Source organism: Triturus cristatus, chromosome 9 (genome assembly GCF_964204655.1).
Source record: "Triturus cristatus chromosome 9, aTriCri1.1, whole genome shotgun sequence".
Taxonomy (NCBI): domain Eukaryota; kingdom Metazoa; phylum Chordata; class Amphibia; order Caudata; family Salamandridae; genus Triturus; species Triturus cristatus.
Window position 1 is genome coordinate 306,265,606 of NC_140592.1, and position 14,710 is coordinate 306,280,315.

A 14,710-nucleotide genomic window follows, 5' to 3' on the forward strand; every position below is an offset into this window, starting at 1 on the left:
AGATGCAAATGGTTTAAAGAAAATAAAGAAGTTTCTACAATATGAAGCTAAAAAAAAACATGAATGTCACCTTGTTTGAAATTTAATGTAGATTTAAAATTGTCCCAATGTCTGATACATGTCAGACGACAGTAGTGCGACATCATGTTTTCATTATATAACCCCTCTCCCTCCGACGTGCTGTGATGACGCTGACAGGGAGTCTGATAAACCGTAGCTCAGGGTCTCCTCTGCTCTTTCGATCCTGCCGTGACGCATGAATGATGCTGCAGCACTGGACAGGGAGTCTGCAGAACCGCTAACTCTGGCCTCGCTGTGCTTTAAATACACAGGGAGAGGAAAGGTGAGTTTCCACTACATGTTCACATTTTAACGTGCACGCGCATCCGTCCCTCTTTGCAATACCAGGGCCTGTATATAAATTAGAAAATAATGCTGCAAGGAAATGCCAGGTCACTGAAAAAATAGAGCTGTGCGGGAAAATCTGCGACGACTTGTCCCGCTGTCTAAAGCCCTCGGGCCAAGTTCGAGCGACAGAGAAAATACAAAAAGTCGGACCAAAGCCACTGTACTAGAATGAAAATGAATATTTAAGAATCACCCCCTGTATCGATAACCACAGGCTGTAGGACGTCCACTCACCTCGCATCATCAAAGCCCCTCACAGGAGACCCTCTGTACCTCACGTCGCTGATGTCAGAGTAAACTAACATAAAACGAAAAGCCACTTGGGTTTTTGACCCTGCTCACAGACAGAAGCAGCCACAGCTCAGAACACACCGCGCGGTTGTTGATATCAGGAAAATGAAAGACTGGATGGGGAAGTGGCGAGTCTCGAGGGGGTGGAGTCTGGAGGGTGTGGAGTCTGGAGGCGGGACAGCACGAGCGCGATCCTGGCCCCTCCCACTTACCTGCGGTGCGCGCACTCGTTTTCTCTTCTCTGTCATCATCACTGTGACATTCCTGCAGGTGTTTCCCCGCGAAACACAAGTCAAAAATACAAGTGCATTTACCTTTTTGTAAAGTTAAAGTTGCAGGTATAAAAGCACAAGTAATGGAGGAGCCAGGAACACTCGAGAAGAGAACAGGAGCTGAGAAAGGAGAGACAAGAGGACCCAAGCACAAGACTGCACAGAGGTGAGAGACTGCTTTACTCTGGGTACATTCCATGTCATTGTTTTTTAGCTCGTCTATGCAATGGCAGAAGGGGACCCACCATGTGCACATCAGCCGCACTCCTTTGCTATCGGAGGCAGAAACAGAGGTAGAGCCAGAATTAAAAGAGAGATGCGTGTGCTGTAACAGGTAGGATCAGAGACATAGATGGATTGCAGAAAGAGGATATCTGTGACGTCACTGGCAGCCAGAGAGAGAGCTGGGCTAGAGGGAGAGATATCTGCGCTGCCACAACAAAGTTGACTGAGTTGGACTAAAGGGAGAGGGATGTCTGTGCTGATCCAGGAAGCTTTGCATGTAGAAATATCATGGCAGGAGCCGATAACTGCGCTGGTACTGGTGAAGTTACACATTACATACCAGTGCTCGTCAAATTCTTGCAAATGGTTGGTTCATATAGTTCACTGTCCGCTGTGTGACTGAATGTGAGAAACGAGAAATAAGAGAAAGCAAAACGAAGGGATCATTTCTTCAAGTCACATCTTGTATCCTTGAAAAAAAAATAGAAATTGTACATCTCACTCTTATGTGTGTTTGTATAGTAAAGAAGAAGACCACCCCTTGTTGACAAGAGCCCTCTCTGAAGCCCCCACGTTGCCCTCATACACCTCTCTGAGGCTCTCAAGTTGCTGACTGAGACCTCTCTGAAGCCTTCATGTTACCCTCATACACCTCTCTGACGCCCTCACGTTGCCCTCATACACCTCTCTGAGGCTCTCAAGTTGCAGACTGAGCCCTCTCTGAAGCCCTCACGTTGCCCTCATACACCTCTCTGAGGCTCTCAAGTTGCTGACTGAGACCTCTCTGAAGCCCTCACGTTGCCCTCATACACCTCTCTGAGGCTCACAAGTTGCTGACTGAGACCTCTCTGAAGCCCTCACGTTGCCCTCCTACACCTCTCTGAGGCTCTCAAGTTGCTGACTGAGACCTCTCAGAAGCCCTCATGTTGCTCTCATACACCTCTCTGAAGCCCTCACGTTGCCCTCATACACCTCTCTGAGGCTCTCAAGTTGCTGACTGAGACCTCTCTGAAGCCCTCACGTTGCCCTCATACACCTCTCTGAGGCTCTCAAGTTGCTGACAGAGCCCTCTCTGAAGCCCTCACGTTGCCCTTATACACCTCTCTGAGGCTCTCAAGTTGCTGACTGAGACCTCTCTGAAGCCGTCACGTTGCCCTCATACACCTCTCTGAGGCTCTCAATTTGCTGACAGAGCCCTCTCTGAAGTCCTCACGTTGCCCTCGTACACCTCTCTGAGGTTCTCAAGTTGCTGACTGAGACCTCTGAAGCCATCACGTTGCCCTCATACACCTCTCTGAGGCTCTCAAGTTGTTGACAGAGACCTCTCTGAAGCCTTCACGTTGCCCTCATACACCTCTCTGAAGCCCTCACGTTGCCCTCATACAGCTCTCTGAAGCCCTCACGTTGCCCTCATACACCTCTTTGAGGCTCTCAAGTTGCTGACAGAGACCTCTCTGAAGCCCTCTCAGGACGGAGAGCACATTCGGTCATTTCTAGATACAACAAGAAGTCATTGGATATTTTATACAAATGCAATATCTTGAACATGTTTACATTAACAAGCTTTATGTTTGAAAAGCTTGTTTGCCTGCTATGGCTGCATGTGATTTCTCTTTATTATAATATTTATAATGTATTTATTAAAATAGGCACTAATCATATAGTTGTTTGCCTCTATCCCACAACAGAAATGGATCCAAAGACTTTATTTTTAGCCGTGGCATCCCTGGCCATGCTGTCAACAGAGGCTTTCCCCAGGAAGGCGCCAAAGGGAATGTGCCACCTCTCCCAGTACCAGACTCTCCTACCGTCCCACCTCAGAGCCGCGCAGGATTTACGGAACAAATACGTAAGTTAAACAGTAGGTAGCATTAGTACATCTTTCTGCGCATCAATGGAATGCACTGACTTCTTACAGACAGTAGATCTGCTCAATTTTTAACATTGTGCTGTAGAACTGAATGCACAAGGTAAGCACAAGATGTGTTAATTCCTGGGTGTATATTTACCTGTCAATCACTTTTCTCTGGTTACCTGGTAGCTGTACCTCTTGAGGGAAAAGCACAGTGAAGCAAATATTATCATTACCCCCAGGTCCCTCCGTCCTCGACACCGTCATGGACAAGTGAGATGTAACTATCTCACTGACAGAAAAAAGAACGAAGGAATGCTGGACCTACCCTTCCCCCTCCCACTGGGAGTACATAAGGAGTACCGTCCCAGCATTCCTCCTGTTCTTTTTTCTGTCATCCTGACAGTGTGAGGACGCGGCAGGAGCGGGGGCGCTCCTGCCTTCTTTCTGGATCCTGCGTTGTGGCTGCTGGTTCTTACCTGGTGCCGGCGGCCCTTCGTTGTTGGCCTCTCCCTCCCTGCTGGGCTTGGGGGGAGTGGCACGGGCCTCTCCATTTTCGTCAGCCTCGCGGCGGTGTAATACCGCGTTGGTTGCATCTTGGCCCGATGGCCGCCTCTCCTGGCCTGGCGGGCTTGCTGGGGGGCGCGGCCGAGCTGCTCCTCTGGATTGGTTGGAGCTCCTTCCCCGGCCGGAAGTCGTCATGCCTGACTTCCGGTTTTTGATCGTGTGGACGGAAGTCAGGCGCCTCGAGGTTACCGGCTTTGGGAAACTCGTTATATACGAGCGTTTGGGGTGAGTACCGCATAGCGGTTGTTATCTCTGGCGATTTTGCTGTTGTTGGTGTGTTCTTTACGATGGGAAAGCATTCCAGGAAAAGACATCACCGGGAGAGGTCTTCCTCTTCTTCTAGTGCTTCCAGGTCCCCCTCACCTGCCAGGTCCAGGCGCCGTGATGCTGGTGCTGATGCGCATATTAAGCGCTTGATCAGGGAAACTTTGACTGAGATGGGTGATGTTGGATCCCGTCGCAGGTGTCCCGCTCCTGTTTCTTCGGCCTCTAGTGGCGATGAGTCTGCTGGTTTGGGGGATGAAGAGTTGAAGGGCAAATATGTGGACAAGGATGCTATGACCATTATTGTGCAGCATGTTAAAGAGAACATGGGGTTCCCTGACGGGGACACGCCTAGTACCTCTAGGGGCCCTTTGTTGCGACAATTTCAGAGTGCTGCCACTGTCGATGTACCTGTCCATCCCTTCATCAAGGATGTTTTGAAGCGCGAGTGGGCTGATCCTGATCGCATTCTGATTCCGCGATTCATGACTAAACTCTATCCTCTGCAGGATATGGCTACTGAACTGCCTGATTCAATTCCTATTGACTCGTTTGTGGCTAGTTTGGTGGGGCGTACTTCCCTTGCTGAAGATGCTGTGCTGAAGGATCCGGTTGACAAGAAGGCGGATGTGGCGCTCCGTAAGGTGTATTCTGGTTCCCACCTGGCCTTGAGGGCGGGCATCTACGGGACTTATGTGTCGCAGTCCCTGTTGTCTGACCTAAAGTCTCTCTATCAGTCTATGGATAATGCCACGGACTGTTCTGGTTTACTTGAGCAGATTGAGCGTCAGGTGGAGCTGCTGTCTGATGTCTCCTTTGACGTTGTGCGTGCTTCTGCTCTGTCCGGGGGGGCTTGTGTGGCTGCACGTCGCAGTCTTGTCCTTAAGGACTGGAAAACTGACTCTGCGCAGAAAGCATGCGCTTTGAGGTTGCCCTTTCAGGGTACAATGTTGTTTGGGGGGGAGTTGGAGGCGAAATTGCACAAATTGTTTAAGGAAAAGAAGCATTCTTCTTCTTTTAAAGTCTCTGCTACTGCTCCTGTCCCTTCTAAACCCAAATCTTTCTTTCGCCCTGCTTCTCGTAGGCAGTTTGTGAGAGGCCAGGGTAGGTTTGCTTCTGGCCGTGGTCGGGACCGTAAGGCTAAGTCCCCTCCTCCTGCTAAGCCACGTTCCTGACTCTTTGGCGGTGGTTCCCGGGTTGTTGGTTGGAGGGCGGCTGCGCTTCTTCCTGGATGCCTGGGTTCAGTCTTGTTCCGACGTCTGGGTGTTGGACATCATTCTCCAGGGTTATGTTCTGGAGTTTACGGCTCCTCCTCCAGACTCGGGTGATCGGCCGACTCCTTGGCCTTCGAGTCGTGTGAAGCGGTCTCATCTTTCTCTCGGTATTCTGGACCTTCTTCGGAAGGGTGCCATTCAGGAGGTTCCTCCGTTGGAGACGGGGTTGGGTTTCTATTCCCTGGTCTTTCTGGTTCCAAAGAACACGGGGGGTTTCCGCTTGATTTTGGATCTGCGGGTTATGAACAAATGGGTGGCCAAAATTCCTTTCCGCATGGAGACCTTGCAGAGGGTGATTCCATTGGTGCTGCCGGGTCACTTCATGTGTACCCTCGATCTTCAGGATGCGTATTACCATGTCTCAGTCCATCCTCGATCCCGCAGGTTTCTGCGGTTTTGTGTTCAGGGGCGTCATTACCAGTTCATGGTGTTGCCATTCGGTCTCCGGTCGGCGCCAAGGGTGTTTACGAAGGTGGTGGTGCCTTTGGTCGCGTGGCTTCATCTCCAGGGGGTGATGGTGTATCCCTATTTAGACGACTGGTTGATCCATGCTCCATCTCGGGTCCTGTTGCTGGAGGCCAGGGAGGTGTTGTGCTCGGCGTTGCAGGCCCATGGTTTCCTGATCAACTTGCCCAAATGTCAACTGACGCCGTCACAGGACATGGTTTTCATTGGGGCCCGCTTCCGTTCGGATCTGAACCGTGTGTTCCTCCCCGAGCCTCGGGTTGTGACGTTGGTGACCCTTGCTCGTCGTTTCCGGGTGGGGGGTGCCTTTCCGGTGCGCCTTTGGTTGCGTCTTATGGGTCTGATGGCGGCAACAGTTTTTACGGTCGCCTGGGCGCGTTTTCATCTGCGCCCCCTTTGGGTGTACCTCCTGTCTCTCTGGGATCCCATGTCCCGCGACTTGGATGTTCTTATTCCTGTGTCTCCGGTGGTCCTCCCGGTTCTTCTTTGGTGGTCTGTGAGGGATCATCTGTCTTTGGGTCTGCCCCTACAGTCTTCTCCTTCTCTGGTCTTGACGTCGGATGCCAGCGCCTTGGGTTGGGGGGCGACCTTGGGGTCTCGCTCCCTTCAAGGTCGTTGGTCCCTCCTGGATCCGCCGGTCGTCCAACTGGAGAGAGCTCACGGCGGTGTCCCGAGCTGTGATGGGTTTTCGGGATCTGTTGCTCGGTCGGAACGTGTTGGTGCGGTCCGACAATATGGTGACGGTGGCTTATCTGAATCATCAAGGGGGGATTCGTTCGGCTTCTTTGAATGCGATAGTGGTGCCCCTGTTTTGTTGGGCGGAGGGCCATCTGCTGTCTCTGACGGCGGTTCATCTTCGGGGAGTGGACAACTTTGTGGCGGATACCCTGAGTCGGTGCTTTCCGGATTCTCTGGAGTTGTCTCTCACCCCGGTTGCGTTTCGGCTTGTGTGCGGGAGGTTTGGGCGTCCCTTTCTGGACCTCTTTGCCTCCCGGCACAATGCTCAGCTCCCTCGGTTTTGCTCCCGGTTTCTGCAGGAGGGTTGCTGGGGGGTGGACGCTCTGTCCCTCCCGTGGCCGTCGCGTCTCCTCTATGCCTTCCCCCCCCTGGCTCTGGTTCCCAGGTTTCTGGCCCGTTTGTGTCAGGAGGATCGGGAGGTGGTGGCGGTCCTGCCGTTTTGGCCTCGGAGGTCTTGGTTTCCAACGGTGCGTCTTTTGGCGGTGCAGGGTCCCTGGTTTCTTCCCCTGTCTCCGTCTCCACTTCGGTCTTCCCCGTGCCTGTCACTTCTCCGGTTGCGGTTGTCGGTGTGGAAGTTGAGAGGCAGGGTTGGAGACGGCACGGTTTCCCGGAGCATTTAGCGGTGGCTCTTCAGCGTTCCCGGCGGCCTTCTACCCTTAAGGCTTATGATAGGCATTGGGGTAATTTTGATCGTTGGTGTTCGGCGTTGGGGGTCTCCCCTTTGTTCTGTTCCTTACAGGTTGTCCTTCAATTTTTGTGGGAAGGTTTCGAGAAGGGTTTGGCTGTGTCTACTCTGCGGGCCCAGTGGGCCGCTGTTCGGGCTTTTCGTTCCCCGTGGGGGAATCTTTCGGATATTGAAGACTTGGTTTCTCGTCTTCTACGCAGTTTTACTGTTTCTCGGCCTGTTCCTCGTCCTTCTTTTCCCCTGTGGGATTTGCCTTCGGTCCTGCGGGTTTTGATCGGTCCTCCTTTTGAGCCTTTGGATGTGGTGGATTTAAAATTTCTCACTCTCAAGGTGGTTTTCCTGGTGGCTGTCACCTCTGCTCGTCGTCTTGGGGAGTTGGGAGCCTTGATGGCGCGGCCTCCTTTTCTTTCCTTCACGGAGGAGGGTGTGGTGCTCCGACTGGATTCTTCTTTTGTGCCAAAGGTTTCTTCGCAATTTCACAGGTGTCAGGAGTTGGTTTTACCTGCCCTGGGCTCTGTTTTGGATTCTCCTGGTGGTCCCCAGTGGTCTTTGTTGGATGTGTGCAGGGCTTTGCGCATTTATCTGGACCGTACAGCGGTTTTTCGCAAGTCGGACTCCCTTTTTGTCTCCTTTGGTGCGGCTTCGCTTGGGAGTAAGGCTTCTTCTGTGTCCATCGGCCGTTGGCTGAAGCAAGTCATTTCCTTGGCCTACTCTCTGTCTGGTTCTCCTCCTCCTTTGGGGGTTCAGGGTCGTTCTATGAGAGGGGTGGCTGCTTCTTGGGCGGAGGTTCAGGGTGTTCCTCTCTCTGAGATTTGTAGGGCTGCCACGTGGGCCTCTTCCAATACTTTCATCAGGCATTATCGCCTCCTCAATCTGTTGGGGGATGATGGGGGTTTTGCATTGGGGGTGTTGAGCTCTGTTCGCTCCTAATGTTTTTTCCTACTTTATTTCCAATAAATCTCTGGGTTTGTTTGCTATCCTGGTGGTTTGTTGTGTTTTCTGGTATGAATGCCGGTGTTTGCTTTGGTATTTCTCACTTGTCCATGACGGTGTCGAGGACGGAGGGACCTGGGGGTAATGTCCTATTACTTACCGGTAATCTTCATTACTCCGGGTCCCGTAGTCCTCGACACCGTCATGACTTCCTTCCCTCCCTCCCTGTCTGCCGGCCTTCATTGGGGCTTGGTATTTCAGGAGGAATGCTGGGACGGTACTCCTTATGTACTCCCAGTGGGAGGGGGAAGGATAGGTCCAGCATTCCTTCGTTCATTTTTCTGTCAGTGAGATAGTTACATCTCACTTGTCCATGACGGTGTCGAGGACTACGGGACCCGGAGTAATGAAGATTACCGGTAAGTAATAGGACATTACATAAAATACAAAAGCAATGGGATAAACACTGGTGTTGGGAGAGCCAAGAGGAGTGAGGTTGATCTCATATTTCTAAATAGATCCCAGAATGGGAAAGTCTCTCAGGTGCGGGAGGCACTTTTCACCTGATGACATCCTTGCATGTGCAGCTTAGCTACAAGCCGGTAAGAGGCCATCTTCTAAGAAGAATCACTCAGGTAATCAATGGGAAGCAGCTAGCGTAGACTGTTCTTATAATCACAGCTCCATTGTTAGCCTTGTGTCTGTAGAGCTCTCCAGTCTGTTTGAATTTTCTCTGTCTAATGTCTCTGTATTATGTCCCAGGAGGAGACGATGCAACCAAATGTGTGGAAATGTTCCAGGAAGATCTTGCAGCAGAGGTCGTCTGTGTTCCATTTCAAGGTAGGAGAATCCCCTAAAATAAAATCCAGTCCCATGTCTCATGTGGACCTTCTTTGAAGGACTGCTCTGTGGCTTACGTGTACATTTCACCTAAACTCTTCTCTTCCAATCTTCAGAGGTCCTTACGTACAGTAAGAGAGGCCCTGAACACTAGATGAAAGTAGGCCCAGCCTGGAGTTTCTGCTCAACATGTGCATAACCATGCAGTAGTGAAATCTCTAACTCCAAGAGCCCATTAGTGCCAGACCCCCCACCTCAAGCACCTCCTTCTTTAGAGGTCCTCTCTTATATCTGCACCGTCAGAGACATTTCTCAAAGTGTCGCTCTTCTTTCTCACAGGGCCATGACCGGCTCGTCTTAGTTGAAAAGAATGTGGAATTGGCCGTCCTTGTGTTAGAGAACATCAGCAACTCTGAGCTGTCCAAGTATGTGTCAGAACCACTACAGATACTGGAGGGCATCAGAAGAAGCCTGGGGCCCTGTGTAAGTTGAAACCTAAGCCAAGGTCTACATTATGACTCATACATTGTTATGTCCTGCATCATTGGGGACATCATTTAATTTCTCACATTGTCTTGCAGGTGAATTCTCGAGCCCATGAGAACCAGCCATCCCAGCAACTTGTCACTTGGCTGACGGAATTCAACAAGAAAAAAGATATGGTAAGAGGATAGCGGGGCTTGGCAGGGATTTCCACTTAGGCAGTAATTAGGTGGAGTGAAGCCCACTCTCTAACATAGAGTGAGACTTTTTAAATGTATAACGTTCTCATGATGTCCTCTCTAGGAATCCCAGGAGTGCCTCGAGAAAACAGTCATCCTCAATCTCATCCAGATGCTGAACGAGGACATCAAGTGCGCCGCATACATGGATCGGTGTGACAAAATGGTGCAACATCTGTCCCCGGCCCAAGAACTCACTACAGCCAATCAGAAGCAAGAATGACATGGCCATCCCAGTGTTTTATCTTCATCAGCATTCCTCCTCGCCCCCACGGGAACCAAGATATTCCATCTGAAACTGTGCTAGAAAGGACGCTGGGAAACTTTCTAAGGACTCCTGTCCACTGCTTAGTTACTGTATCATAGAGGTCCTTATAGGACACATTAGGTTATATCACTTCCTGATTTGAGAAGACTGAGAAATAGAAAATACTAGGAATTTTGCACTTCCAAGGGAAAACATTTCAGTACTTATTTTGTAAGGGAATTTTTTTGCCAAGTTAAGGCATGATGCTTTCGCAGCAAAGTATTGCATTTTTTCTCTGGGGCCTACACAGAGCTCTCTATTATAACTATTTATGGTCCTATTGGAAGTTATAAGGTCAGCAGAGGCCTGTCCACTCTAACTTTCTAGGAATAAGGGTGCTAAGAAGCTTCTGATGTGTTGTCGCAGGGTAAGGAACATCACACACACTGGGAGCAATGGCATTCTGCAGAAGCCGGACTGGCCAATCCGTGTCCGACAACGGCCACACTTGGAAGCACGAAAGAGAGGGACACGGGTGTGTGTCTGAGGACAGTCCTCATCATTCACTGTCAAGAGGGGCTAATTCTGAATTATACTCCAGTGAGAAGCACTTTCGATCAAACTAATATTTATATAAATTGTTATTTATTATAAAGGGTTTTAGAGTCCTAAATGGATACTGAAATCCATCATGTTCTTTGAGTTTAACCCTGCCTTAGTTTCCATAATTATTGCCTCATATTTATTTAAATATTATTATTATTTATATAAATTATTCTGATTTCCTGTAATAGTAATAATGTTGTTACAGGTGTTGAGTTTATTTAACTTGTGAACATAAAGTGACTTGTGGTTTATGCTTTCTGTAAACCAGTGCTATGCAATGACTGAAAGCCAGTGTTTGTCTTCATACAAGAAACCAGGTTCATGGGCAGGGAGATGTCATAAGGTTTGTGGAGATAACAGGGAAGATAGACTGCAAGTAGTTTGGAGTCAAATCTCAGGGAATTTCCTTCTTCCAGATGAACTGCTCTAAATTATGACTGTACGTGACGACAAACCAATCATGAATGTTTTTTATAAAGACAAGCAGGAGAGACGTTTCATCAGATCAACATGTAGATATGTCTTCTTTCTTATTTCTGAAAACAATGTTTTAACATGGTGTATCAGAGGCTTGCCTTTTCAGCATATTACAATTGTATGTGCCTTATTTTCTAACATATTCTGTAATTTGTAGGAGTATAAATGAGCTGCTGGTTACTCTTTTTTAATAAAAGCCACCTGGCGTTATTTTTACACATTGTGAGAAGTTGGCCTGGTATATGCTGTTCACTAGTTCTAGTGACCACCTTGTACCATGCCAAGCAACCCTTATGGTGTGGTTGTAAGTCAACCTTTTTGGACTAGCTGCCCTAGTGGTAGCGTAGGCTAAGCAGTCTTTGAGGCTAAACTCGTGATGCGTGTTAAGCCAGCTGTTTTACCAAATGCAACCCCCTTTTATACCAATGAAAGGACACCACACAGATATATATTCAAAATATATATGTATTTATTTCTCAAAGTAACCCCTAGTCTCTTTATGAGCACAGGAGCACAAATCGTCAAACAAGATTATCACAGAATACACAGAAGTTGCACTTTATATGGATAGGCCCTGGTGGCCACTCGAACCATATACTAAAATAGTGGTATAAGTACCACGAACAGAAAAGGGAAAAGGCCTAGGGCCTCTAGAATCGCTGGGCCTACAAGGAGCTAACGTCAGTTAGTGACCAGGAGGTCCACGGGTGGCGTGTGCAGAGCAAATAGTCACACGCGTGCTCCCATAGGTTTCAATGGGTGCGTAAAAAGTACAAAGTTACTGCAAAAGGAATCTTCCGGATGACCTAGGAACTTAAGATTTGGAACACAGGCACTAGAGATGTAATACTACACTTGGGCACAGGAGTGCCAGCTTTACCTCACCCACAGGAAGCGGGTGCATAGGCCTCGAAGTGCGTCGGGTTTCTTCTATCGGTTCCGTGGGGCCTGTAGACAAAAGTGCTGCAGGCGGTCGGTCGGGAAGAGATGCAGTGGATCCAAGAGTGGATCGGAGATGTTGAAGACCTGTAAGCAGAGGGGACAGTGTTCACAGTCACTAGCCAGTGACCAGCGTGGCACCAGGTGGGTACCAGGCGATGTCGGGTGCAAACAGGAAGGAAGGTGTAGCTTGACTCTGCAGCCACGTGGTCCCTGAAGGTCGACGACGTCCAGGAGTCGAATCACGAGCTGTCCCACGCAGGCTCTCGCTGTCGGCGGTGTCGGCGACTTGATCGAAGCAAACAAGCCTTGGCAAAAGCAATTGTTGTAGGCAAGGAGTTTAAGCTGATGGTTCTGACCAGCAAGGTCAGAGGAACTGCTCCTTTGGAGGGGAGCAAGGGCCAGTCTGGAGCAACCAGACCAGCGGTGTTTGTTGTAGATTTCGTCGCCAAGATGGCCACTAGCCAGCAGGCCAGCAACCGGTTAGGCGCGTCGAGTGGCAAAATGCAGAAGGGCCCCACGCAGATCGTGGAGATGCTGGAGGGCTCACCTTTGGTGCAGATGCTGCTCGAGGGTTGGGCTTCTCAGGCACAACTTGGAGGGAGCCTCGGTTGTTGCACTGGTCAGCTTGTCGTAGTCGTTTCAAGATGGCTGGCTCCACGTGTCTCGGTGCCTCCACGGGTCTCCTCTTTGCAGGGACTGTGGATCGGGCGGTGAGAGGTCTGGAGGTCCAGGTCTTGTCAGTCTCTGGGCTCGGGCTCCGGCGGGAGGCGGCGGCAAAGCAGACGTTGATTCGCTGGATGGTGCTTGCGTTAGCAAGGTGGTCACTCCCTGACCACAGGGGAGATTGGCTTCAGTCCTCTGTGCGGCAGAGCGTCGAAGTTCCCGTCTTCTTCTTAGTGTTAAGTTGATTCCAGGATGTCTGAAGTCTTAGGACACAGCTCCTACCTTTAAGCGGATTCTAGGGGCCGGACTACCTGCTAGGTCCCTCCCTATGGGTGGGACCAGGAAGGGGGGTGGTTACACCCCCAATCCTTTGTCCAGCTCGCCCCAGGCCCGGGACTGGTGTGCCCCAGGACCGGTTTGAACTGGCATATGCACCGAGGCTCCTTGTGAGCCACAGGCATGTCTGGTTTCTTTCAAGCCCTACCTGACCAATACACAAAATCCTGTCTGGGGTGGTGCACGCACCTCCCCTGGCAGGAAACCCTTTGTCCACACCTCCCAAGCTGGAAGGACTCCCAGCAGCAGGAGGGCAGACTTGTGTCTGTGGTGGCAGCATCCATTTTGTGGAGCTGAGGCTATGTCTGATTTTACCCGGGTTTCAGGTACTGTACATGTCGTGTCCCTCTAGAAGGGTGGAATGCTAACCCCGTCGCCAGAATTGGCGAGGGGTTAGTATTCCAATTCGTATGACACCTTACTCGACATGTTTTGATAAAGCCAAACCAAAGATAGCATTTAACCGCGAGGTTCATAATGCACTTAAGAGTATATGGTATGACGATATCTGGAAACAGTAGAAGGAAGTTGTTCCGACCACTGCAGACAGGCCCAGCTCATGCCAGAGCACCATCTCACATGGAACCAAGCACTCTGCCTTCAGGATTGTTAAGGCCTGCCATAGGAGTGACTTATAGGTTACCAGGTGTCCCATTTAAGGTTAGGTATAGGTATACTACACCTAAGTAAGAGGTGATTACACCAACTTACCCCAGCTGAGTGATCAGCCAGTTGTGTCAAATTGTTAGGCCAAGCCTGGGGTGGCATAATACATGCTGCAGCCCTTGGCAGGCCTTGGGTACACCAATGCCCTGGGTACCTAGTGTACACTGGTACAGGGGCTGACAGGGTGATCCACTTCCAATTGGTTATGCACCTAGGGTGCATAGTTTTAATTTAGTAGAGAGAACAGCAGGCTGGGGGTCTGATTGGCAGGCCCACAGCCTCAATATGTCAAAAACCAGTGAAGCAAAAAGCAAAAATTTGGGGTGACCATAGGATAGCAGACCCTACTCTCCTACACACATTCCAATTCTATGTGTGTCTTTATTTATATTTACCTTGAGAATTTCCCAAAGTATAAATTCTTAGAAACACATCTGCCATTGTAGGTTTTATAGAAAAGAATCTAAGCAAAATTTCCATTTTAGTGGAAGATTTAACTAGCAATTTTTCTGTGAGAAAATTCTTACACAATAACAATTATGCAAAGTGTTCACAAATGTGCAGTCTTCACGAAGTGCAAAGTTTGTTCACTTTCCACAACTTGATGGGTGAAATTTAAATTTTGCTTACCCCTAATCCAGACATGGTGCACCAGGAGTGGCCTGGTGATAGAAAAACTGATGCTGCATTCAAAGAATAAAGTTGCAAAAATGCCACGTGAGCAGCTACAGATTGGGATGGTTGACATACTCGCCTGACAGAAGGAATGTGCAAGTGGGGGGGAGAGTTAAACTTATCCCACCAAGATCCATCATTCCCTGAACCTGTGAAGCTAGTCTTGCATGGTTAAAGTGACAAATATTCCAGAGAACATTGTTGGCTAAATATTAAAAACTAAAAATCACCCAAATTGCTAAAGCAATGAAATCTTCGCCTGTCATCCATTATCCATTACTTATCCAATACTGAAACTCTTGAGTTTTCGCTAAGACAAAACATTCTCTATAAAAAGAGAGCACAAAGGGATGCTTTGTTTACATAAGAGAGAAATTCTGAGCTCAGATATGTTTTTGACTATAAATGAGATTTAAATAGATGAGCAAGCACTTTAGGTGGCCATGCCAGGACAGTCTTCTTTGCCAGTTTAGTAGCCAACCAATGATGACAAACCTTATTGTTTCACCTACTGGGTACCAGAGTCGGACTAGCCCTTCTGCCACCCAGGCATTGACGGGGC

The 14,710-nt window shown here is 49.4% G+C and overlaps 1 protein-coding gene across 1 annotated transcript; it reads left to right on the plus strand.

The window, feature by feature from the left end:
• The first annotated feature begins 219 nt into the window (after positions 1-219).
• LOC146797788 (interferon lambda-3-like) lies at positions 220-11,030 on the plus strand. The gene is made up of 7 exons (XM_085627639.1): positions 220-343; positions 1,026-1,137; positions 2,885-3,045; positions 8,737-8,814; positions 9,154-9,297; positions 9,396-9,476; positions 9,601-11,030. The coding sequence occupies exons 3-7, from the start codon at positions 2,887-2,889 to the stop codon at positions 9,757-9,759; spliced, it is 621 nt and encodes a 206-aa protein (XP_085483765.1). The 5' UTR covers positions 220-343; positions 1,026-1,137; positions 2,885-2,886; the 3' UTR covers positions 9,760-11,030.
• Positions 11,031-14,710: the final 3,680 nt, after the last annotated feature.